The 26,306-nt window shown below is 40.2% G+C and overlaps 2 protein-coding genes across 2 annotated transcripts in view; both read left to right on the forward strand.

Moving 5' to 3' along the window:
* On the forward strand, positions 1 to 2,362 carry LOC120292161 (2-oxoglutarate-dependent dioxygenase citB-like). Its single transcript, XM_039310216.1, has 7 exons — positions 1 to 212; positions 333 to 528; positions 905 to 1,003; positions 1,095 to 1,146; positions 1,771 to 1,892; positions 1,975 to 2,144; positions 2,265 to 2,362. The coding sequence occupies exons 1-6, from the start codon at positions 105 to 107 to the stop codon at positions 2,079 to 2,081; spliced, it is 684 nt and encodes a 227-aa protein (XP_039166150.1). The 5' UTR covers positions 1 to 104; the 3' UTR covers positions 2,082 to 2,144; positions 2,265 to 2,362.
* The window catches only part of LOC104431398 (2-oxoglutarate-Fe(II) type oxidoreductase-like), a 27,077-nt gene continuing 3,011 nt past the window's right edge, over positions 2,241 to 26,306 (forward strand). Inside the window, exons 1-2 of the mRNA XM_039309918.1 lie at positions 2,241 to 2,460; positions 2,754 to 2,852. Of these exons, the coding sequence (XP_039165852.1) occupies positions 2,241 to 2,460; positions 2,754 to 2,852 (319 nt within the window). The remainder of the gene's footprint in view (positions 2,461 to 2,753; positions 2,853 to 26,306) is intronic.

A 26,306-nucleotide genomic window follows, 5' to 3' on the forward strand; every position in this document is an offset into this window, starting at 1 on the left:
TCACCGTCAGTCGTCGTCATCATCGCGGCGGAATCAGACGGGTGAACGGACGGCGATATCAGCAAGCGACCAACGACCTGCGAGGCGGAGCAGCGTCGGCGATCATGGATGACGCGAACGCCGTCAAAGTCGCCGGAGTTCCGACCTCGACTCTCAATCGCATCGACCTCTCGGGTTCTGATATCCGGCAGTCGGTGTCTCTGCTCGAACAGGTCCTCGATTCTCTCGAGTCTTTCCGATGTTCCGATTCGATTGCCGGTACAGGAACCGAGGAAGCTAAGGTTTTTGATTCGTGACGATGCTGGCGGATGAATTCGATCCGTTGGCCTCAGGCGTGCTTGGATTCTGGCTTTTTCTACGTGATCAATCACGGAATCGGCCAGGATTTAATGGAGGAGGTCTTCGTCCAGAGCAGGTGGTTCTTCGGCTTGCCCTTGAGCGAGAAGATGAAGCTGTTGGGGAACGAGAAGCACAGAGGCCGCACTCCTCTGTTGGATGAGGTCCTCGATGCTGGGAATCAGGTTCAGGGTTTGTGTCAGATGTATTCATTTGTTCCGTTTTTTGTTGTCAGATTACTGAAGATTTTGCTGCTTATAGTGGATTTAGATGAACAGCTGATGATTTTGATAGCTTCCTGTAAACAGCTGGTGGCTGGTGGTTGAGTAGCAGCTCTTAGAAAAGGAAGATGCAATTAGTTAGTTGTTATTCCTGGTTGTAATTATATTCTGGGAGGAGCGAGGATACTTCACCAGAGCTGACACAGAAATAGGAAAGACTTGTTTGAAGTGCTAACACAAAACCATGAGCAATCCAACAGGGATTTAGATGAAACTTGTTATTATTTCTATGGTTATCATTTTCTGAAGATCAGTCGAGTAGTAATGATTCCGTGGACATTTTATAGGAGATTATAAGGAGGGATACTACACAGGAGCGGAAGTACCAGAGGATGATCCTGATGCACAGAAGCCTCATTTTGGACCAAACCTCTGGCCTTCTGAGGGTAACCAGTTGCTTAATATGATACCTGTGCAACTTCAAACCGTTGCTGGTGATATGTACTTATTTTGGTTTCGATGTTGTGTTTTCACTAGAGATATTGCCAAGATGGAGGCAGACGATGGAGAAATTTCATAGTCAGGCGTTGTGAGTTTTTGCTATAGATGATAAAGAGCTACGGACATTAAATTCTGTTGTGAGTTGCAAGATGCGAAAGATTATTCCATCTGAGTTAAAGATAATATGGAGATGTTCTGTTTCTCTGACGGGAAATTTGGGCCTTTTCCAGTACCCTAATGGTGACCATCTTCCCCTTCCACTCGCATCAAATTCTGCCAAGTTCTTTTAATGCCCGAGGGGGTTAAACTGCCCCTGACTGCGAAACTGCTTATGCTCTCTTGGGCTCTTATTCTATGTTGGCCAAAGTGTAAATCTCTTCAAGTTATTTGTAACTGCTCATTGAACAATTTCCAGGAAATTGTTCAAAAGCTACTCTGCTGCAATTTGAATAAAATATTTTCAGCTGTCAAGATTTACTACTAATCACACTGACCAAGAGCCTCAACTCAAGTGTCTACTTATAGTACTACGGCTAAAATTGTGGTCACAATTTTCATTGCATCGGATCTCCCAATCAGTTGACTTTTGGATCTGGTTATATCTCAAGAGTAATGCCTAGATCTATGTGGCAAGATCAAGTGCAACCTGTTGATATAAAAAAGTGAATCTAGTTAATTTGGTAATTTTTTGATTTGTGAATATTCTCATCAGAAATGTGGCGAAAGTAGTTGCAAGGATCATTGCTCTAGCACTTGATCTGGAGGCTGATTTTTTTGACAAGCCAGAAATACTCGGTGAGCCTATTCTGATCTTGCGCTTGTTGCACTATGAAGGTAGATTTTACCACAATGAACTACAAAATAAACCCAACATTTTTTTTCTTCTCATCCGGTTGACATTCCTTTCTTTGTTTAGGTCTAATCTCTGATCCTTCTAAAGGAATATATGGAGCCGGGGAACATTCCGACTTTGGGTTTATTACCCTGTTGGCAACAGATGATGTCCCAGGTCTTCAAGTATGAAATGTTCTCCTACAAAACTCTTGGTACAGCTCCATCCGGCAGTCGGTGTCTCTGCTCAAACAGGTCCTCGATTCTCTCGAGTCTTTCCGATGTTCTGATTCGATTACCAATACCAGAACCGAGGAAGCTAAGGTTTTTGATTCGTGACGACGCTAACGGATGAATCCGATCCATTGGCCTCAGGTGTGCTTGGATTCCGGCTTTTTCTACGTGGCCAATCATGGAGTCAGCCAGGACTTGATGGAGGAGGTCTTCGTCCAGAGCAGGCGGTTCTTCGGTTTGCCTTTGAGCGAGAAGATGAAGCTGCTGAGGAACGAGAAGCACCGAGGCTACAGTCCTCTGTTCGATCAGGTCCTCAACCCTGCAAATCAGATAAGCGGTTTGTGTCTGAAGATTTTGCTGCTTAAAATGGACATAGATGAATAGCTGGGGATTTTGATAGCTTCTTGGAAGCAGGTGGTGGTTGAGTAGCAAGTCCTAGAAAAGGAAGACGAATAAGTTATTATTCCTATTTTGGTTGTGTTCTTGGAGACAACTGACATAGAAGTAGGTGCTAGTTTGTTGAAGTGCTAAGCTCTAAGACAAAGATTTGGCTGAAACTTGTTATTACCTATCTGCTTATCATCTTCTGAAGATTGTTCGAGTAGTAATGAATTTATTGACGTTTTGTAGGAGATTATAAGGAGGGATACCACATAGGAGTGGAAGTACCAGAGGATGATCCTCGTGCGCAGAAGCCTCATTTTGGACCAAACCTCTGGCCTTCTGAGGGTAACCGCTGTTTAATGTAATTTCAGTCCAACTTAAATCAGTTGTTGAAGATGGATGCTTATTTTGGTTTCATTGTTGTATTTTGACTAGATATATTCCAAGATGGAGGCAGGCGATGGAAAATTTTGTTTTTTGTGAGTTTTTACTATAGATGATACAGAGCCATAGGCATTAATTTTTCTTGCTAGTTCCAGGATCCAAATTTTATTCCATCCAAGAGAAAAATCATATTCTTATTATAGAATAAAAAAGTAGCATCTTTTCACTTAAAAAAAAAAAAAACATTGGTGAAGTGATTATGTTGTTGTTTATTCATGATGAAGACCATGATTTGATTCTTGTTGGGTGTACAATTATTTATTTTTTAGAAGAACTTTGAAATCGATTTAACCAAGGAACCGAACCGGAGGAATTGGGTTTTGGGTAGAACTGGTGGTTTTGGCCTTGGAAGCCGGAACTAAGCTTGTCCTAGGTTCGTGGAATTGAACTGATTCTGCTAAGAACCGGCCTTAAACTAATCAGTCTAGGCTGGTTCGGTCTGATCCCATAGATGGACCGAGCTTGATGCTCACCCCTACTTGTATCTATTCATATTAATGTTGCTTGCATAATATAACATAAAGAGTCAATTAAAGTGTAGGAATTCATTCAGCTTTTGTACTTTTTATGGGCATGTAAGTAATTCATATGATTTGCATAATGTAATTGACACAGTTCTGCGATTTCATACCATTCAATTATCTCTTCATTTGAGATAAGCCATTACTAATCCGCAAGCACCTGAATAAGAGTAACACAAAATGGAATAACTCTGGAAGAATCTATATTTTTCTCAACCCTTCAAAAATGAACTAACATAAGAAATCATGCATGTAAATAAGAAGGAAAAATTATCAAAACAATCCAAAACCTATTGCAATTTTTCCAGTTTAGTCCTAAAACTTTTTTTCTGCCAATTCAGTTATAACCTTTTACGGTTGTGCCAATTCAATCCGTTTAATCAAATTTAACCAATCAACGTTGATGTAGACGTCGACCGTCCAATTGATGTTGATGTGACTTTTTTAACAATATTTTATTTTTTTCGAATTTTTTTATTTTTTCCTTTTTTTTTTCTCTTTTTTCCTCTTTCTTCTTCTGGCTAGTCTAGTGACCAGCCGGAGGCTATGGCAGCGAGGCCTCGCCATTGCGGCGAGTTCACCCTCCTTGTCGCGACAGCAAGGTTGGCCCTCACCAAATTTGGGTGAGGGCAAGCCTCTCCATGGCTAGATGAGACCTTGCCTAGCATCATGACGGCAAGGGTGAGCCCTTAGCGTTGCGGCGAGGCTGGCCCTCACCAAATTTGGCAAGGGCAAGCCTCGCCATGGCTAGGCGAGACCTAGCCCGGTGTCGTGACGGCAGGGCGAGCTCGCCCGGTGTCGTGACGGCAAGGGCGAGCTCGCCCGGTGTCGTGACGGCAGGGCGAGCTCTCCCGGTGTCGCGACAACAAGGCTAGCCCTCGCCAAATCTGGGCGAGGGCAAAGGAATGAGTATTATAATTTTACAACTTAAAGTCACCATGACACGCACAAAGTCCGCGCCATTTTCTCTATCAAACATTAGCTTCATAAAATTGTTATCCATGGCATATTTCATTTAAATTAATAAATGAAAGGATGACCAAAAAAAAAAGATTTTAAATATATTACTGATCTAATCGGACCAACTAAAAGTTGCCAAAAGATATTTCACATTAATCAAAAGTGATTTAATTGAATCAATTGAAAGTTCAAATATGACAAGAAGCATTGATAAAATTTGACAGACTACTAGTAACATTGTCTCTTGCAGCAATAGGAACTTGCAATAAGTCAGCTTCCCACGAGACACTTGATATTGCCCCTACAGGAAGGTCACGACAGTTATCATAAAACCTTTTCACATTCGTGCCTTGGAGTATTGGTCCCAAGGTCCATTTGTCTCCTTGCAAAGTTGGAAGTAAGTGTGAAAGTGTAAACATAAAGAATGGGCCATTTACTGAATTAGACGTGATTGAGGGATATCATTTTATAGTTAGTCTTTCTTTACATTGTTTTCTTTTTCCTTTTTTTTTCTAATTGAGATAGCCATTTGGTAGGTTTCGGTATTGAAAATTAAGAACAGATCGAAATTAGTGAACCATCTATTGATGTAATCAAAAGAGACTCTGTTCATTATGGAGAAATTCATCATTTTAGCATTTGTTGATGTTCTATTTGCTTCCCTATTGATGTTTCGCCAGATTTGGGCAAGGGCAAAGGAATAGGTAATTTTACAATTTAAAGTCACCATGACATGCACGAAGTCCATGGAATTTTCTCCATCAAGCATCAGCTTCATAAAATTGTTATCCATGACATATTTCATTTAAATTAATAGATGAAAGGATGACAAAAAAACATATTAAATATATTACGGATCTAATTAGACCAACTAAAAGTTGAGGGAAGATATTTCACATTAATCAAAAGTGATTTAACTGAATCGATTGAAAGTTCAAATACAACATGAAGCATGGATAAAATTTGACAAACTACTAGTAACATTATCTCTTTCAATAGTAAGAACTTTCAATTAGTCAACTCCCATGAGACACTTGATATTGCCCCTTTGAGAAGGTCACGATAGTTATCACAAAACCTTTTCACATTCGTGCCTTAGAGCATTGGTCCAGATGTCCTTTTGTGCCCTCACAGAGTTGACAATAAGTGTGAACATGCAAACGTAAAGAACGAACCATTTACTGAATTAGGCGTGATTGAGGGATATCATTTGATAGTTAGTCTTCCTTTACATTGTTTTCTTTTTCCTTTTCTTTTTCTTTTTCTAATTGAGACAACCATTTGGCAGTTTTGGTATTGAACACTAAGAACATGTCAAAATTAGCAAACCGTCTATTGATGCAATCAAAAGAAACTCTATTCATTATGGAGAAGTTCATCTTTTTAGCATTCGTTTATATTTTGTTGGCTTATCTAGTGATGTTTTGCTAGATCTAGGCTAGGGCGAAGAAACGGGTATTATAATTTTACAATTTAACGTCGCCATGACACACACAAGGTCCGCGTAATTTTCTCCATCAAACATCAGCTTCATAAAATTGTAATCCATGAAATATTTCATTTAAGTTAATAAACGAAAGGTTGACAAAAAATATTAGATATATTATGGATCTGATTAAACCAGCTGAAAGTTGTAGGAAGATATTTCACATTAATCAAAAATGATTTAATTAAATCTTGAAAGTTCAAATATAACAAACTACTAGTAACATTATCTCTTCCAGCAATAGGAAATTTTAATTAGTCAACTTCGCACGAGACACTTCATATTGTCCCTACGGGAAGGTCTGATAGTTTTCATAAAACCTTTTCACATTTGTGCCTTGGAGCATTGGTCCAAAAGTCTATTTGTACCCTCACAGAATTGGAAGTAAGTGTGAATGTGTTGTGCCCTGAAGCATTGTTCCAAAGGTCTATTTACACCCACACAGAGTTGAAAGTAAGTGTGAACTTGTAGATGTAAAGAACGGGCCATAGACGTGATTGAGGGACATCATTTGATAGTTAGTCTTTCTTTACCGTGTTTATTTTATTTTATTTTATTTTTGATTGAGACAGCCATTTGGTAGGTTTTGGTATTGAACACTAAGAGCAGGTCGAAATTAGCGAACCGTCTATTGATGCAATTAAAAGAGACTCTGTTCATTATGAAGAAGTTCATCTTTTTAGCATGTGTTTGTGTTTTGTTGGCTTCCCTATTGATGTTTCGCCAGGTCTGGGCAAGGGCAAAGGAACATGTATTATAAGTTTATAATTTAAAGTCACCATGACATGCATAGAGTCTGCCTAATTTTCTCCATCAAACATCAGCTTCGTAAAATTGTAATTCACGAAATATTTCATTTAACATTATCTCTTCCAGCAGTAGGAAATTTTAATTGGTCAACTTCACACGAGACACTTGATATTGTCCCTGCAGGAAGGTCACGACAATTATCATAAAACCTTTTCACATTTGCGCCTTGGAGCATTGGTCTAAAGGTCTATTTGTACCCTAACAGAATTGGAAGTAAGTGTGAACGTGTTGTGCCTTGGAGCATTGTTCCAAAGGTCTATTTATACCCACACTGAGTTGAAAGTAAGTGTGAACACGTAGACGTAAAGAACACGCCATAGGCGTCATTGAGGGACATCATTTGATAGTTATTCTTTACAGTGTTTTCTTTCTTTCTTTCTTTCTTTCTTTCTTTTTTTGATTGAGACAACCATTTGGTATGTTTTGGTATTGAACACTAAGAACAGGTCGAAATTAGCGAACCGTCTATTGATGCAATCAAAAGAGACTCTGTTCATTATGGAGAAGTTCATCTTTTTAGCATTTATTGATGTTTTGTTGGCTTCCCTATTGATGTTTAACCTGATCTGGACGAGAGAGAAGGAACGGGTTTTATAATTTTATAATTTAAAGTCAACATGACACGCACAAAGTTCACGTAATTTTCTCCATCAAACATCAGCTTCATAAAATAGTAATCCACGAAATATTTCATTTAAGTTAATAAATGAAAGGTTGACAAAAAAAAATAGATATATTTTGGAGCTGATTAGACCAGCTGAAAGTTGTAGGAAGATATTTCACATTAATCAAAAGTGATTTAATTGAATCTTGAAAGTCCAAATATGACAGACTACTAGTTACATTATCTCTTCTAGCAATAGGAAATTTTAATTAGTCAGCTTCGCACGAGACACTTGATAGGAAATTTTAATTAGTCAGCTTCGCACGAGACACTTGATATCGTCCCTGCAGGAATGTCACGACAATTATCATAAAACCTTTTCACATTTGTGCCTTGGAGCATTGGTCCAAAGGTCTATTTGTACTCTCACAAAATTGGAAGTAAGTGTGAACATGTTGTGCCTTGAAGCATTGTTCCGAAGGTCTATTTATACCCACATAGAGTTGAAAGTAAGTGTGAACTTGTAGATGTAAAGAATGGGCCATAGACGTGATTGAGGGACATCATTTGATAGTTAGTCTTTCTTTACAATGTTTTTTCTTTTTTTTGATTGAGACAACCATTTGGGAGGTTTTGGTATACAACACTAAGAACAGCTCGAAATTAGTGAACCGTCTATTGATGCAATTAAAAGAGGCTCTGTTTGTTATGGGGAAGTTCATCTTTTTAGCATTTGTTGATGTTTTATTGGCTTCCTTATTGATGTTTCGCTAGATCTGGGCGAGGACGAAGGGACCAGTATTGTAATTTTATAATTTAAAGTCACCATGACACGCACAAAGTCTGCATAATTTTCTCCATCAAACATCAGCTTCATAAAATTGTAATCCAAGAAATATTTCATTTAAGTTAATAAATCAAAGGTTGAAAAAAGAAGAAGATATATTATGGATCTAATTAGACTAGCTGAAAATTTAGGAAGATATTTCACATTAATCAAAGTGATTTAATTGAATCGATTGAAAGTTCAAATATGACATACTACTAGTAACATTATCTCTTCCAGCAATAGGAAATTTTAATTAGTCAACTTCGCACGAGACACTTGATATTGACCTTGCGGGAAGGTCATGACAGTTATCATAAAACCTTTTCACATTTGTGCCTTGTAGCATTGGACCAAAGTCTATTTGTACCCTCACAGAATTGAAAGTAAGTGTGACCATGGTGTGCCTTGGAACATTATTCCAAAGGTCTATTTGTACCCACACAGAGTTGAAAGTAAGTGTGAAAGTATAAACGTGAAGAACGGACCATAGACATGATTGGGGGACATCATTTGATAGTTAGTCTTTCTTTACATTGTTTTCTTTTTCTTTTTTTCTGATTGAGACAACCATTTGGTAGGTTTTGGTATTGAACATTAAAAATATGTCGAAATTAGCAAACCGTCTATTGATGCAATCAAAGGAGACTCTAATAATTATGGAGGAGTCCATCTGTTTAGCATTTGTTGATGTTCTGTTGGCTTCCTTATTGATGTTTCGCCAGATTTGGGCGAGGGCGAAGGAACGAGTATTATAATTTTACAATTTAAAGTCACCATGACACGCACGAAGTCCGCGTAATTTTCTCCATCAAACATCAGCTTAATAAAATTGTTATCCATGACATATTTCATTTAAATTAATAAATGAAAGGATGACAAAAAACATATTAAATATACTATGGATCTAGTAAGACCAATTCAAAGTTGCGGGAAGATATTTCACATTAATCAAAAGTGATTTAATTGAATTGATCGAAAGTTCAGAAAGTCCAAAAGCAAGTGTGAAAGTAAGTGTGAACGTGTGAACGTGAAGAATGGGCTATAGACATGATCGAGGGACATCAGGGCTGTTTGGTTCAGCATTCCCAAGGGGCTTTCAGCCCTGAAAGCCCCTTGGGAAAATTTCAGCTGTTTGGTTCGGCATTTGGAGCCATACTTGGGGAATGCTAGCATTTGGAATGCTAGCGAGAATGCTGAAAGCCAAAGCGAGTCCCCACACTTTGGGCTTTCAGCATTTTCGGAATCTTGAAGAGGGATTAATGAACTTTTTCTTCCAATATTGCCCTTCTTGATAATTACATTTTCCTATTATACCCTCAAAAACCCTTTGTTCATCGTCTTTCTCGTTGAACTTATTTCTTCAAGAGTGAAGCTCGGCCGGCGGAGCTCGGTCGGCGGAGCTGGTCGCCCACGCATCGCCGTCGCCAAGCACCGCCGTCGCGTGGGTCGCGGCCTCGGGCGACGTCGCCTGGGTCGCGCGACCCACGCGACGGGCGAGCGGTGCTCGGCCGGCCGGATCTGGTCGCCATGCACCGCCGTCGCCAAGCGCCGCCGTCGCCAAGCACCGCCGTCGCCACGCACCACCGTCGCGTGGGTCGCGGCCTCGGGCGGCGTCGCTGGGTCGCGCGACCCACGCGACGGGCCGAGCACCGCGATCTGGTCGCCACGCCCGCCGTCGCGTGGGTCGCGCGGCCTCGGGCGTCAACGCCGAGGCCGCGCGACCACGCGGACGGCGATGCGTTTTGCGGCCGAGCGGCGTCGCCACGAGGCGCGCGACCCACAAGACGGCGGTGCGTGGGTCGCGCGACCCGCGGCGCCGCTGAGGCCGCAACCCACGCAACGGCGGTGCGTGGGTCGCGCGACCCACCGCCTCCCCACCACCACGGCCAGGTCGCCTCCCCACCACAGCCACCGGCCGCCTCCCCACCAGCTCCGGCTGCCTCCCGAACGTTCCCCTCCTCGGATTCAACATCTCCTTCTCCTTTCTCCTTTTCTTTTTTTCCTTTTTCTTTTCAGCTCAAAGCTCCTTTGTGAAATGCACAAAAATAAAAAGGGTTCAAACACTTTAGCATTCACAAAATGCCCATTTTTCTAAAGATACTTGGGAAATGCAAGGTATTTCCCCAAAGTTGAACCAAACACCCCCATCATTTGATAGTTAGTCTTTCTTTACATTGTTTTCTTTTTCTTTTTTTCTGATTGAGACAACCATTTGGTAGGTTTTGGTGTTGAACACTAAGAACATGTCGAAATTAGCGAACCGTCTATTGATGCAATCAAAAGAGACTCTACTCATTATGGAGAAGTTCCTCTTTTTAGCATTTGTTAATGTTCTCTTGGCTTCCCAATTGATGTTTCGCCAGATTTGGGTGAGGACGAAGGAGGAACGGGTATTGTAATTTTACAATTTAAAGTCATCATGACATGCATAAGGTCCGCGTAATTTTCTCCATCAAACATCAGCTTAAGAAAATTGTTATCCATGACATATTTCATTTAAATTAATAAATGAAAGGATGACAAAAACCATATTAAATATATTACGGATCCAATAAGACCAATTCAAAGTTGCGGGAAGATATTTCACATTAATCAAAAGTGATTTAATTGAATTGATTGAAAGTTCAAAAGGTCCAAAAGTAAGTGTGAAAGTAAGTGTGAACGTGTGAATGTGAAGAACGGGCCATAGACATGATCGAGGGACATCATTTGATAGTTAGTCTTTCTTTACATTGTTTTCTTTTTCTTTTTTCTGATTGAGACAACCATTTGGTAGGTTTTGGTGTTGAACACTAAGAACATGTCAAAATTAATGAACTGTCTATTGATGCAATCAAAAGAGACTCTACTCATTATGGAGAAGTTCATTTTTTTAGCATTTGTTGATGTTCTGTTGTCTCCCCTATTGGTGTTTCGCTAGATCTGGGCGAGGGCGAAGGAACATATTATAATTTTACAATTTAAAGTCATCATGACATGCAAAAGTCCTCGTAATTTTCTCCATCAAACATCAGCTTCACAAAATTGTTATCCATGGCGTATTTCATTTAAACTAATAAATGAAAGGATGACAAATAAACATATTAAATATATTATAGATCTAATCAGACCGACCGAAAGTTGCGGGAATATATTTCACATTACCATAAGTGGTTTAATTGAATCGATTGAAAGTTCAAATATGACATGAACATTGGATAAAATTTGATAGACTACTGATAACATTATCTATTCAGTAGTAGGAACTTTCAATTAGTCAACTCCCCACGAGACACTTGATATTGCCTTTGTGGGAAAGTCATGGCAATTATCACAAAGCCTTTTCACATTCATGCCTTGGAGCATTGGTCCAAAGGTCCATTTGCACGCTTACAAAGCTGAAAGTAGGTGTGAAGGTGAAAATGTAAAGAACAAGCCATGGACGTGATTGAGGGAGATCGTTTGATAGTTAGTCTTTCTTTACATTATTTTTTCCCCCTGATCGAGACAACCATTTGGTAAGTTTTGGTATTAAATACTAAGAATATGTCGAAATTAGTGAACCATCTATTGATGCAATCAAAAGAGACTTTGCTCATTATGGAGAAGTTCATCTTTTTAGCATTTATTGATGTTCTGTTGGCTTCCCTATTGATGTTTCAGCCCGTCATCTGTTCTAGCAACTTCACTGATCAAGAGGCTCTCCTCCACTTCAAATCAACGATGGAAGTCGACCCGACGAACACCATCAAAGGTGGCAATTGGACCGTGGAAGCAAATTTCTGTGACTGGATTGGTGTCGTTTGCAGCAACCCCGATGGCGGAGTCACGGCTTTAGACCTCTCACACATGGGTCTCCAGGGAAGGCTCTCTCCTTACCTTGGCAATCTTTCTCTCCTGGCTTCTCTTGATCTCCGCAACAACGGTTTTTATGGCATGATTCTTATAGAAATTAGTCATTTACACCGCTTGAAAGAACTTATACTCGAATCAAACTAGTTCGAAGGGAACATTCCTCCTATCTTAACCCAGTGCCAAAACCTCGAAGTCATGTCACTTGCGACGAACAAACTAACTGGTGGTATACCAAGAGAATTTGGCGCCTTCCCTAAGTTGCAACAACTGAATCTTAGCTCGAACGACTTACGGGGTCAAATTCCAAGCTTCTTGGGCAACATATCCACATTGCGAGTCATTATACTGGCCAATGCTACTCTCACAGGTTCGATTCCTTCAGCACTTTTCAATAGATCACTCATGTGGGTCAATTTGACGGATAATTATCTCTCTGGAAGTCTTCCATCCGATCTTTGCTACCGCTGGCCTAACATTCAGATGCTTTCACTACGTCAAAATCAATTCGGCGGCCTGCTACCAGAGACGCTAACCCAATGCAAAGAGCTTATCATATTGTGGTTGTCATACAATCGTTTTCAGGGAAGCATTCCCAGAGATATAGGTAGCTTGCAAAAGCTGCAAAAGCTCTATATTTCTGTTAACAACTTGACTGGCACGATTCCTCGAACCATCGGTAACATGTCGAGCTTGCACGAGCTAGAAATAGCAGCTAACCGCATTGAAAAGGAGATTCCGAGTGAGATTGGCAGTTTGGTCAATCTGCAAACACTGGACCTTGGGGAAAATTTGCTAATCCGCGAAGTGCCTCAAGAGGTTTTTAATATGTCTTCGCTCCAAAAGCTTGGTTTAAATGACAATTCCCTCTTTGGAAGCCTTCCCTCAGGTAAAGATCTAAGCCTTCCAAATTTGGAAGAACTATATCTAGGATGCAATGGCTTTGGCGGCAACATCCCCCTGTATTTCTCGAATTTGTCGAACCTAATCACCTTCGATGTCGACGACAATCAACTCAGCGGACCCATACCTACAGATTTGGGCAACTTGAAGAACCTCAAATTCGTTTATCTTGGGTCAAATCAGCTAACAGGAGAGACTTACGGTTCGGAGCTCAGTTTTCTCTCTGCTTTATCTAATTGTCCGTCACTGCGATTCTTGTGTTTGGAAGGCAACCCACTTCGTGGCTCCATACCAGAATCTATCAAAAACTTCTCCAGTTCCCTACAAATTCTAAGTGCTCCGGATTGTCAAATAAGAGGTCGTATTCCCGAGGAAATGGGTTTCTTGAAGAGATTGACTTTGCTAGTGTTGAGCAATAATGCTCTCGACGGCGACATCCCATCATCAATCAGAGGACTAGAAAGGCTACAAAGGCTGTATCTTGATAACAACCATCTCAAAGGACCGATCCCCAATGAGATATGCAACTTGACAGGTTTAGGAGAGTTGGTGCTCGAGCAAAATAGGATATCGGGATCAATCCCGAATTGCATTGAAAACCTTAGCAGCCTTCAAATGTTTCTCATAAGCTCGAATAACATGACATCGGTTATACCATTAAGTCTGTGGGGCCTTCAAGAACTTATCTTCCTCAATCTATCACACAATTCTTTCAATGGAGGACTACCACTTGAAATAGGGAAGATGAGAGCTATAAAGAGCATCGATCTTTCTTGGAACCGACTTACTAGTGCCATACCAAGTTCCATCCAGGAGTTTGAGAGCCTTGCTTTGCTCAACTTGTCGAGGAACTCTTTTCAAGGATCGATACCTCAATCGATCGGCCATCTCAAAGGGTTGGATTTCCTCGATCTCTCCTACAATGAGTTATCAGGCACGATACCTGAGTCCTTGGAAGGACTTGCATTTCTACAAATTTTGAACTTGTCCTTTAATAAGCTATCGGGAGAGATTCCTAATGGTGGATCCTTTGGAAATTTCTCGGCTCTCTCTTTCATTGGGAATGAAGCACTTTGTGGAAATGCGATTTTTCAAGTCCCACGTTGCAAAGCAAATGGAATGAAATCATCAAGGGACAAGCGGTTCCATATACTATACATTATTGTGCCAATTGTATCAGCTATACTTTTAGTCCTCGTCATTTGCTTGCTTAGAAAGCGTGGGAACACCAATAAAAAAGCTTCAATTTCGATGGAGAACTTGCCTAGAATTGACCACCCGATGATATCATATCGGGAGCTTTGTGGCTACTAGCAACTTTAGCGAAAGCAATTTGCTCGGAGCAGGAAGCTTTAGCTCTGTATATAAGGGGACTCTGGCCAATGGGACAGACATCGCGATCAAAGTATTGAATCTCCATATCGAAGGCGCTCTGAAAAGTTTTGACGTAGAATGCGATGCTTTCCGTATGATTCGGCACCGCAATCTCGTCAAGGTGATCAGCACCTGCACGAATGCCAATCTAAGAGCTCTGGTGTTGCAGTACGTGCCTTGTGGGAGCTTGGAGAAATGGCTGTACTCCAACAACTACAACTTGGATCTCCATCAGCGAGTGAAGATAATGGTCGACATCGCAATGGCAATCGAGTATCTCCACCATGGCCAACCAGAACCCATTGTGCACTGCGATCTAAAGCCTAGCAATATTCTTCTAAACGAGGACCTGGTCGCACAAGTTTGCGACTTTGGAATTGCCAAGATTTTGGCTGGGAACAAGCTTGAAACACAGACCCGAACTCTCGGCACGATTGGTTACATTGCTCCAGGTACATTTGTCGAACATTAGCTAATTCAAGCCTTTGATTGCCAATATAACGGTATAATGTAATAGAGATATATTAGCACTCGTATGCCTCTTGATCTAATTACTTATGTCCCAAGAAGAAATAGATCAATTGCCGATTTTCTTATGTCACTAGCTACGATGCTTGCAGAGTATGGTTTGGAAGGAAAAGTCTCAACAAAAGGAGATGTATACAGCTTTGGCATATTGTTGTTGGAAGTGATTACTGGGAAGAAGCCAACCAGTGAAATGTTCAATGTGGATATCAGCTTGAGGCAATGGGTAGGTGCAGCAATTCCAAAAAGAGTGCTTGACATTGTGGACAGCAAAATCCTTTGCATGAAACATGAAGATCCGATGCTTTCGAAATTCAAGTGCATAGTCTTATTGATACTAGAGTTAGGACTAGAATGTTCAAAGGACTTGCCCGAGGAAAGAATGGACATGGAAACTGTCGTGGTTAAGCTCAACAAGATCAAGTTGTCACTTCCTTGACAAGAAAATAGGGCCGAGAGCAGCTCAAGAATTTGAACATAGTATTTCATATTTTGTACCTAGTAATTTCATTTCCATCGCATTGTGTACGACTCTACAAGATTGTTCCTAATCTTCTTTTAAGCTTTCTGAATTAAAGGAAAACAATTCAAAACGCGACTAGATGCGGTCGAGAGTCTAACTCATGTCCAATTTCAGAAGTTGTAGCAGTTGCCATGTTCTCCAAGTAAAAACTTTGTTTGAGAGCTGGTAGATTTGCCAATGACAAACATTGTTTCCTTTTTTTTTTTTTTTTTGACAAGACAAACATTGTTTCCTTGAAGCTCAACGTTTTCTCGCGTCGTGGCAGGCATAGCCCATGAGCCTTGCGTGTCAAGTTGGGCGGGGCCAGGCCTTTCCAGCCCACATGCTAAGCACAGGCCGGTACCGGTTTGGGCCAATGTCGTTTTAAAATTTTTCTTTTATTTTTACAAAAAAAATACTTATAATTTATTTTAATCCAACACAAGATTATTTTAACTTTTTCATATTGAAATTGTAAAGCGAAATCAAACTAAGGGTGTGTTTGTTTCACTGAAAGTGTTTTACCGGAAAGTGTTTTCCGGATTTTCAGCCGTTTGAATCTCTAAAACAGATTTGGTCAACGGAAATGACTTTTGGTCAATACAAATATCGCGTGTTATTTTAGGAAAACGAATTCCTCTGCGTGAGGAGATGAAAACACTTTCCCTTTTCAATTTTTCTCTATCCTGTCACTTTTCCTTTCCAAATTTTTCTGAGGTACGCCGCTCTCACCCTTCGCTCTTTCCCTCATCTTTCTTCTTCGGCTCTTCTTCGACGACACGCATCTCCTTCGCCATTGGAGGTCCAGATCTTCTTCTTCATCATTGAAGGTCTGGCTCTTCTTCAACAACGCTCAACACGATTCCAGGTTCTTTCGCTTTTTCGACGCCGCAGTGGAGGGAGAGGTGCTTGGAGACGAAGGCCAGCCGGGGCTCCGCGACCTCGCCCTTCCGGTCGTTGCGGAAGGAGAGCTTGAGCTTGGCGAGGCCGTCGAGGAGCTTGCACGAGACCTTTTGGAGGAAGACGGAGCTGTCGCTGTCGTACTCGGAGGTGACCCGGAGGGCCGGCCGCTTTGGGAACGAGAAGAGGATCCGCGGCTCTTTGCGGGCGGCGGCGATGGCGGCTGCTCCGGGCCGGGAGGCGGAGGAGGCGGCGAGTATGGCGGGAGGAGGAGGCTAGGGATCGGAGGAGGGGGCGGCGAGGAGGACGGGTCGGCCATCGGTGTCGTCGGGCTAGAGAGAGAAAGAGAGAGAGGGAGTTCGGTGTGTGTACAGCCCATTTTTTTAATTTTTTATTTGGGTTTTATTTTTTGGTAATTTTGAGCGGAAAATGGATTTGATTTTTGGATGGTTGTGCGCGAGCCGGGGTTCAAATTTGGGGGATCGATTTTGCTGGAAAAGCCTAAAGGATTTGTTTCTTCTAAGATTTTTTTTTTTCTTTTTAGATGTATTTCTTTTATTTATTTTCCCAAATTTCTTGCCTCTTATTTAAAGAGAAGCACAACCTTTTGAAACATTCAAATCTATAATAAGAAAAGGAAAGAAAGAGATTTTAGCTTGCTAGTGCCCATTATATGGACAGATGGTGACGTTTTCCTCCTTTCTCTCTTTTTCTTTATTTTCGCTTCCTTTACTTCCTACTTAATATCACGAAAAAATATAAATTAATATAATGTTATATAAAAGATCTCAAATCAATATAATTATTATAAATTTATTATAAATTAAATTTTTATCACAAAGAACCTCTAAACTAGTACATTTATAATGAATTTATCTTTCATTAATTTTTGTCAAATTAATTAATATTACGCATGACGAGGCGCATCCATTTAAAGAGAGCCAAATGCATTGAAGTTATTAATGATATCGTTTTTGACTTGCTCTTGTAACCGAAAATCATGTCCATTTTAAGGAAAAAAAATACGTGTATGAATTCAAGTTTCCTTTTCATTTTGTAGGTTCAAATTCTAGATTTACTAAACTGATCGAGAAAAATCCGTTTATAAAGTAACATGGACTCAACAAATTAATTTGGAAGTAAGAGGCACACTATTATCAATTGTTAGATCATTTTTCAAATGCGATCCAAACACCAGAAAATACTTTCAGTTACGTATCACCAAACAAAAGAAAACTAACCATTTTCTAGGAAAATTGTTTCCCAGAAAACATTTTCCAAAAACGTTACGTTTTCCGTGAAACAAACACACCCTAAGTGGAATAGACAGTAGCTTGGCCTTAAAAAATAAAATATAGTTATCATGCCCACATTAGATGCCTATACGGTCATCTTGATTCCCTATGCAAGTCATAATGGATAGTCACTATCATTTCAATTGCATGGAGAAATAAAATATCGAAAGTCATTTTCTAATTGTTATAATTCTTTTTCAGAAGGCAGACATCAAATCATATCTTCTTATTCTTTCAATGATTAAAACAAACATTTATTCAAAGGGCACTACGAAACAATGAAATATAATAGGCCTTTTCTTTTGTCTGTTATCTCTTTCTTTGGCCTGTTTTTCATTGTTCTCTTTCAAGTTTGATTACATTAAAATATTAAAGTACTACGTAACTAAGGGCTAAAAAGGAAATCAAAAAGTGAGATAAAACCCATTTTTAACTTAAATATGTAGATGAAGGGCATTTTTTCTTTTGATCGGCAGGAAAAAAAAAGTTATACAATACGAATATGAGGAAAAACTTATGATCATTTTTTTCCTTGAAGTACAAGTAGAATGATTTGAAGTCACCACTTCCAGTGAATTTTACAAGAAAATTTTTTTTCGAGTAGTATTACAACAAGATGGGATACCTAAACATCAATTCAATTTGGACATTTTCCTCCTCAAAAGATCTACTAAGGGCCTGTTTGTTAATGTTCTTTGTTTCTGTTTATGCACAAAATTTCTGTTTTTGTTCCGGGGAACAAAAAAAAAGAACAACGCGTTTGTTTGCGTTTTTGTTTCAAATCTATTTTTGTTCCCGGGAACACATTTGGAACAGAAACAAAAAACAAGAAAAATGTGTTTCTTGTTTCTGGAACAATTTTTAAGAACAAATTTTCTCTCTCCTCTCTTTTTCTTCTCTTTTTTTCTTCTTTTCTTTTTCTTTTTTCTTTGGCTGGTCGCCGGCCTCGCCATGGCTGGCGACCGGCCGTCGAGGGCGACCTCGCCGGCGTCCGGCCCCCGGCGAGGCCGGCGTCGCCGGCCCTAGCGAGGCTCGGCCTTGCCTTGGGCAGGCGAGCTCGGGCTCGCCCAGATCCGGCGAGCCGAGCTCACCCAACCATCGGCGAGGCTCGCCCGGCTGGCGGTGGCTCGGCGAGGCCAAGCCTCGCCGGTGGGCGCGAGCTCGGGCTCACCGGATCAGGCGAGCCCGAGCTCGCCCGGCCAAGGCGAGGCCAAGCCTCGCGGGCATGGGGCAAGGCAGGCGAGCTCGGGCTCGCCGGATCGGGCGAGCCCGAGCTCACCCAACCACGGCGAGGCCAAGCCTCGCCCAACCACGGTGAGGCTCGGCCTCGCCGGCCGGCCAGCCTCGCCGTGGCTGGGCGAGCCGCCGGCCCTCGTCGGCCGGTCATAGGCCATGGCCGAGCCGGCGACCGGCCAAAAAGAAGAAAAAAAGAAAAATATTAAAAAATATTAAAAAATTAAAAGAAACAAAAAAAGAACACAAATTTACCAAACGTGTTTCTTTTCATTTTTATTCCCGGAACAAGTTTACCAAACGCGTTTTTATTCAAAAATTGTTCCCGGAACATAAACACTTTTTTCTATTTCTGTTCTCTGGAACAATTTTTAAATAGAAATGTTACCAAACGCGCCTAAGTGATGGTTGCTCGTGATCACTTCGATCTTCTAACTATGAACCGTTGCCTTGTGTCATTAGTCTTTCACAAAGATTTAATTGATGGTGGGTTGTGTAGTGTGCCTCACCCTTGCGCAATCTGACTTTTCAGTTTCAAGAGTGAAAGATGAAAATGATAAACAAATTGCAGTTTCTAAAAAAATCCGTCCCATGGTCTATGGCTTAGGGTCTTCCCTTTCATAGGTTGAGGTGAGCTATAATGATCTAAATGAGACGTTATGGGGAAATCAAATAATAACCTAGAGGTCAATTGACTAGAGAAAATCAAATTTATAGGTCTACTTGTTCAATTATACATGTAGAAGGGTGAGCATCCCTATATCGCCCTTTCATACCACAATTTCTTGGGTTTTGAAAACTAAAAAATCCGTTATCTGCATCAAGTGTAATTATCACATCATGTGACAATCAAGAAGTTGACTGCATCGAAGCCATTTGTTCGTGGCGGACTTGGTGCCTCCTCGGGCCTATTTGGTAATATTCTAAACGGTGTGTAATTATATTCTTTCATTCCCTAAAATAAAATAAAAAAGAATAAAAATCTATTTGGTAAATTTTTTATTCTAGAGAACAAAAAATCATTGGGAATAAGTTTGGAACAGAATCAAGAAATAGAAAAAAAAAAAGTTGTTTATTGTTTTTGAGAATAATTCCAGAATTAAACCAATTTTTTTTTCCTTTTTCTCTTCTTCTTCCTCATTGCCAATCGCCGGCCACGGCGATGGTCGATGACTAGGCTAGGCGAGGTCCGATGATCTCGTTGGAGCTGTCGTGGCCGGCGATCGGTGGGCGAGGTCCGTCGAGCTTGTTGAAGCCTCACTAGGCTGGGCAAGGCTGGCGAGGCTCAACCTCGCCCAGCCACCGGTGAGGCTTGGCCTCGCCAAGCCTTGCCGTGAGACTCAGCCTAGCCAGGCCAAGGTGAGGCCGGCTTCGCGCCGGTTGGGCGAGGTCGAGCTTTGCCAGTCTTGCTGATGGTCAGCTGGAGAGGAAGAAAAGAGATGGAAAAGGAAAAGAAAAAAGAAAAGAGAAAAAGAAAAATATAATAAAAGTACTAAAAAATTTAAAAAATTCTAATTCACAAAAAAATTTGAGATTTATCAAACACATTTCTATCTCGAGAATATAAATTTTACACATTTATCAAATGTATTCAAATGTTTAGAAACTCGTCAGGGAAAAATCATTTTTATCAAAAATTATTCCCGAGAAAAAAATGGTTACCAAATGTACCCTTAGGTGCCCGTCGCACATGACAAGTTGCCTAAAAATCACTTTCCATAAAGTGTGCAAGCTGCCATTCTTCTTAACCCTTGATAACTTTGTGTGCAAATATCCGCCCCATGTCAGATATTCTTAAGAGAGGGTTTGTTTAATATTGGATAGTCCAAGGTAGGAGTGTCAACAGTTCAATTGATATCCGACCCGAACTTAAACACTACATAATCGACCTGAGACCCAAATGGCATATAACCTGAGCGATCGGGTCAAATTTTGAAGTGTTTTTTTCTTCTTTTTTTGTGCAAAGGTTAAGTTAAACATGTTTTTCATAACCCTTTATGGGTCTACACATCACACACCTTCAAAGACCTTACATTCTAAAATGAATGCAGAACAAGGAACTTGCCACACCCATAAGAATGCCAAACTTAGTCCAGTCCGTCAACAAATTTAAGTACAAATTAATTCAGCATTGTCCAAAGAAAAACAAACTTTCGAACAAAGACCACAAGGGGAAGAAATAAAGCAAAAGCAAACAATCAACATTTCCATCTCAATAACAAACATACTATCTTTGCTCAACTAATGTCATCCTGCAAAGTAAGAAATGAAGATGACAACAATCATTAAGTGCCTAATGCAAGATATGAAGAAGTAAATTCTCAACTAAGGCACAATTCATCATTATTGTCTTTGTCCGTTTCACTCTTTTTCTCTTTTCACTTGTTCAATGAGCGCACTTAAAAGAAAAGCCAAATTGTTCCAAACAATACATACTAGCATTTAACGATAAGTAATTTCTGTAAGAATACATTTCACCAACTTGGTATCAAATTAAAACGCACTTCAGCAACTAATAAAACGTAAAAATCTTGCAATTGGCTGTAAAATTTATAGTTTTAATGATGTGCCTTACATGAACCCAAGCCCCCCAAAAATAGTATGGCGTGCTTCTCAATTCATCAAGTTGCAATAAATATCAAAATATGACAGTATATAAAGGTTTGAAGGCCGGAGCTCATTCTACTCATCCATTCTTGAAAACAAAAGAGCCATGTCTCTCTAGGCTTCAGGTACAACTTGATGACACTGCTTGGGAATTTTAATTGAAGTTTCAGCGAGTCAGGGCATTCTCTTTCGTGAGGAAACTATGCAACATCTCGTTAATAGAATTTCGAGATGTTCTCGTCAAAATCTTGACATAAGTATCCATTTGCTACACAAAGTTAGCGCTGGTAGGCCAAATTTGGCCGAGAGGAGAATAACCAAAAAAGTCCTAAACCTATTGCAATTATATCAATTCAGTCCTAAACTTTTTTTTTGTCAATTTAGTCCTAAACATTTTACAATTGTGTCAATTCAATCCATCCGGCCAAAATTGGCCGGGGCGTGATGTGGGCCGGGCGGGGACAGCGCGGCGAACAATTTTTAATATATATATATATATATATATATTTGAATTTTTTTCTTTATTTTCCCTTCTTCTTCCTCGGCCGGCGAGGTCGCCGTGGCTTTGGCGAGCCTCGCCCGGCCATGGCGAGTCGAGCCTCGCCCGGATCCGGCGAGGCCGCCGTTGCCCGGCCAAGGCGAGGCTTGCCTTCGCCGGTGGCCGATGAGGGCGAGCCTCACCCGGTGGCTGCGAGGCCGCGGTCACCCCGCCAAGGTGAGGCTCGGCCTCGCCCGGCCATGGCGAGGTCGAGCCTCGCCGGATCTGGCGATGGCGGCCTCACCGTCAGGCGAGCTCACCTTCGCCGGTGGCCGGCGTGGGCGAGCCTTGCCCAACCATGGCGAAGGTGAGCCTCGCCCGGCGACGGCGGCCTTGCCGGCCCCGGCAAGGCGACCTCGCCGGCCCTTGCCCTGCGGCCGGCGAGTCGACCGGAGGAAGAAGAAGGGGGAAAAAGAAAAAATTCAAAAAATATTAAAAAATTCGAAAAAAAATATTAAAAAATTGTTCGCCAGACCAACTGTCCCCGGCCGGCATCCACGTCAACGATGGCTGGCCAATTTTGGCTGGATGGATTGAATTGACACAATTGTAAAAGGTTTAAGACTAAATTGGCCAAAAAAAAAAAAAGTTGAGGGACTGAGTTGGCACAATTGCAATAGGTTTAGGACTTTTTTGGTAATTATTTTTTAGGTTTTTTTGCCATATGGATTAAATTGACACAATTGCAAAAGCTTAGGACTGAATTAGCCAAAAAAAATTATCACTAAACTGGAATAATTGTAACATGTTTATGACTATTTTGGTAATTATTTTTAGGTTTTGGATTTTAATTGGTTCATGATTATTATCTTTTGCTGGTGGGAGAAAGAAAGACACTCAATATGCATTTTCTACTTAAGATCCATTTATGGATATTCTTAATTGTTCCTATTCTAATTCATGTCAAAATTATTTATCCATGTCTGAATATTCTTACACACACATATATATAGAATATACGTGATATATATCCTAAAAGCATATATTTCATCCCAAAATGTCCAACTCAAACAAATGGAAAAAAGGCTTTTTTATCTACTACCGATATTTAATCATTGGGGAAAACCCTAATGGCTACCCTTTCTATATGGGAAGGGAAATGGGAGTTCGAATCTCCACATTCTCAGAGAGGTTGGGGTGAGGATGATTAGTTTTGGGCGTGGATTTTGACTCCCCACGCTCTGTAAAGAGATATGATAAAATTCTAAAAGTGAGTTGAGAATTAAAGTAAAACTGAAAAAATAAAATAAAAAATGCTTCCGTTATACCTTCAATTACCACACACACACACACACACACACACACACACACATATATATATATATATATATATATATATATATGTCATGATGTGATGTACGAGGTTCGAGGATGTGATTCATCGGCATATGAAAAGGACAAAGAATGCCTTTTATCAGCCACGATGTAGACTCGAAATGCTTTGAAATTCATGCCAGGCACTAAAATATGGAACCAAGACGTCACCCGACTTGATTTCAAAAGGATATTGCCGCCTTGTAATATCTTTGCTGATTGTTTTGTTCATCCAACGGTCTCCTTTTCTTCTTCCTTTTCAATCCCCCTTCTCCTCCTCCGTTGCTTGCAACTCAAAATCCCGTCCCTCTTCGGTCATCGTCGGTTGTTGCCGTCGTCATTTGTGAGTTCGGACAGGTGAACGGACAGTGATCTTAGCAAGCGAACGAGCGACGACAGTGCTAGGCGGAGAAGCAACAGCAAGCATGAATGATGCAAATGCTGGAGTCCTGACTCGGACTCTTGAGATCGCATCGATCTCTCAAGCTCCGATATTCCACGGTCGGCGTCGCTGCTCAAACAGGTCAGTTTGTCCGCTATTTTAGTTCAATTTCCAATGATGAAAGCTGAGGTATGCAAGGTTTTGATCTATGATGAAAAAGCAGATAGATCCAATCCATTAGCCTCAGGCATGCTTGGATTCTGGCTTTTTCTCTACGTCGCATGCCTGAATTCTGGCTTTTTCTTTACATCGCAGTCTCATGTTCAAGGTGGTATCTTTCTTAACACCATCCAAAAATATATTATGGCGGCCAAATTGTGTGTGCCACATGTAATACTAAAACATTAATGCATGCACAATAGTATATAATCACAAAACATTTTATTTTAATGAAATTAAAATTGATCCCTAAGCTACTAACATGCACAAAAAATACTCAAGTTAGGGAAACATTTAAACAAGACAAAAAGGCCTAATTTTCCCCCCAAAAAAAAAATCCCAGTGGAATCGCCAAGTTGTCACAACCTTTTGGCGCCCTTACGCGCGGGCGTGGCAGAGGCTAATGGCTCTGATACCATTGAGGGGACCTATGATTAGAACTAGGGAAGACCAGGTAAGTTGCTATAGGTATGCCTTCTCATAATGGGCGAACCTCTTATTCAAACCCTTCAGGGACAACCTTTTAGCAATAGACTACCTAGAGTATAGAGACACTCACGGATGCCAGGATAGTAATATTTATAACTAGCCGAACTGCATTTCTTAGAGGATTCTACCAGGCTGGAGAAGAGGAAGTGTTTAGAAAGACATGGAGATGATTTTCACAAACACTCACTTTACTTCATGGGACTCCACCCAACACATTACATCTTCTTTGCCTTTTATAATCATTAAGAGGTCACAAAAAACAAAAACCAAACTCATGGGTCTTGAGACAAATTAGAGGCTCCGGAAAATCCGATCGAGAATTATTTTAGGTGATATGAACAGTGACTGTGAACAATGATTTTCCTAACCTATGCTACAGTACATTGCTATAGTGACTGGTGTTACAGTAACCTTGCTACGGGCCTATCTTCCGTCTCGGGTATTGTAGTCATAGTCTGAATCATCAAAGCTATGTTGTGCAATATGTTCTTCCTTGTAGCGACGTTCAAGTTCCGCAAGTCTGATGTCAGAGGGACTGCGGGTAATTTCTTTTTGTGCAATCATGAAGTTCCACATGTTTATACTACTTGGGAAGCTCTCCCAACCCCATCAATTCACGACATATAATTCGAGTTTTTAACTTACAAGTCAATTTCAAATAAGAATGGCCACTAATTGATTTTGCGTGAGTTGATTAGAAACCTAAGTAAAATATTGGAATAAACATTTTTCTCATGCGCAATTAAAAAAACTAGGATTGGAGACTTGATTACAGTTAATCAACTAATGCCTGACTGATACTTAATCTTGGGTTTTTGGATTTTCAAAGATTTTCCACGCATTTGTGGAGAATAAAAACCATCTTTTAGGCTTTTCCTTATTTTTTTGGAAAATGTAAATCATTTTTGCAATTTTTATTTTAAACAAAATTCGGATTTTTTTTTATTAAAATAACAATAAAACAAAAAGGCGGCACTGGGTCATGAGACCCGCAAGCCAACGCGATTGGGATCGGCTGACCGCTCGGGTCGCGCCTCTGTAAAACAAGGCTGAATGTATGTTTTGTTGTCTTACATAAGAAAAGTGGGAGGAAAGGACTAATTAATAAGTGTGAGTTTTCTTTAGTGTACATAAAGAAAAAATTAGGTATGGACTAGACCCCACCATATCCGCATGCGCGAATAATGGCGCAATTATTAGGTGCACTTAGCACTTGATGAGCCCGTGCTTTAATTAGCATTAATCCCTTGTTATATATTTTTCATACAGTTATCTTATTAACTTTAATTAATTCAAATGTTGTTTTGTTTATTGAGAATTTTCGGAAATTATGAAAAACTTCAAAATTTTATTTATTAAAATAATAAATTTTATTTTATTTTATTAATATTCTGAATTTTTTGTTTGTGCCTTTTCAAGACAACTTTTGAAAATGATACTTGTTCATTTTCAACTTTTTATGAATGGACGCCTTTGTTCATCCAAGCAACTTTTCGAAAGAATACATTTTTGTTCGTGTTTTTCAAGACAACCTTTGAAAAATGATACTTGTTCAGTTTGCAACATTTCTCGAAGGTTACATTTGTTCATTTTCAACTTCTTCGAATGGACGCCTTTATTCATCTGGGCAACTTTTTTTCGAAAGAGTACATTCTTTTACTTTGCAATTTTCACGAAGAGTTGTCTAGGTTTTTAAGCCTAATTTATATATCATTTTTTTTTCTTTTGGAGTCTTTTTTCCAAAATTACAACCATCTTCTCAATTGTTTTTTAGAGAGCATGTAGAAAAATACTAAAATTACTAGTATTCTCATTTTGAAACTTTATTATATCTTGGAGAATATTTGTCAGTGACCATTAACAACTTTGTGGGGCAAATAAATTCTTAAAGAAAATGATATTACGCTTCAAAGTGACTTAATTGCTCCAAAGATCCAACTTTATTGTTCTACTCAATTCGAACTCATATTTTTCCAATATCCTTCTCAATTCGAACCCATATTTTTCCAATATCCTTCTCAGGCATTTCATGC

The sequence above is a fragment of the Eucalyptus grandis genome, chromosome 3 (assembly GCF_016545825.1).
Source record: "Eucalyptus grandis isolate ANBG69807.140 chromosome 3, ASM1654582v1, whole genome shotgun sequence".
NCBI lineage: Eukaryota > Viridiplantae > Streptophyta > Magnoliopsida > Myrtales > Myrtaceae > Eucalyptus > Eucalyptus grandis.

Coding starts and splice junctions, on each gene's coding strand:
- LOC120292161 (XM_039310216.1), top strand. CDS start 105: ATGGATGACGCGAACGCCGTCAAAGTCGCCGGAGTTCCGACCTCGACT. Junction 213..332: donor CGGTGTCTCTGCTCGAACAG/GTCCTCGATTCT, acceptor CGTTGGCCTCAG/GCGTGCTTGGATTCTGGCTT. Junction 1,147..1,770: donor AAATTTCATAGTCAGGCGTT/GTGAGTTTTTGC, acceptor TATTCTCATCAG/AAATGTGGCGAAAGTAGTTG.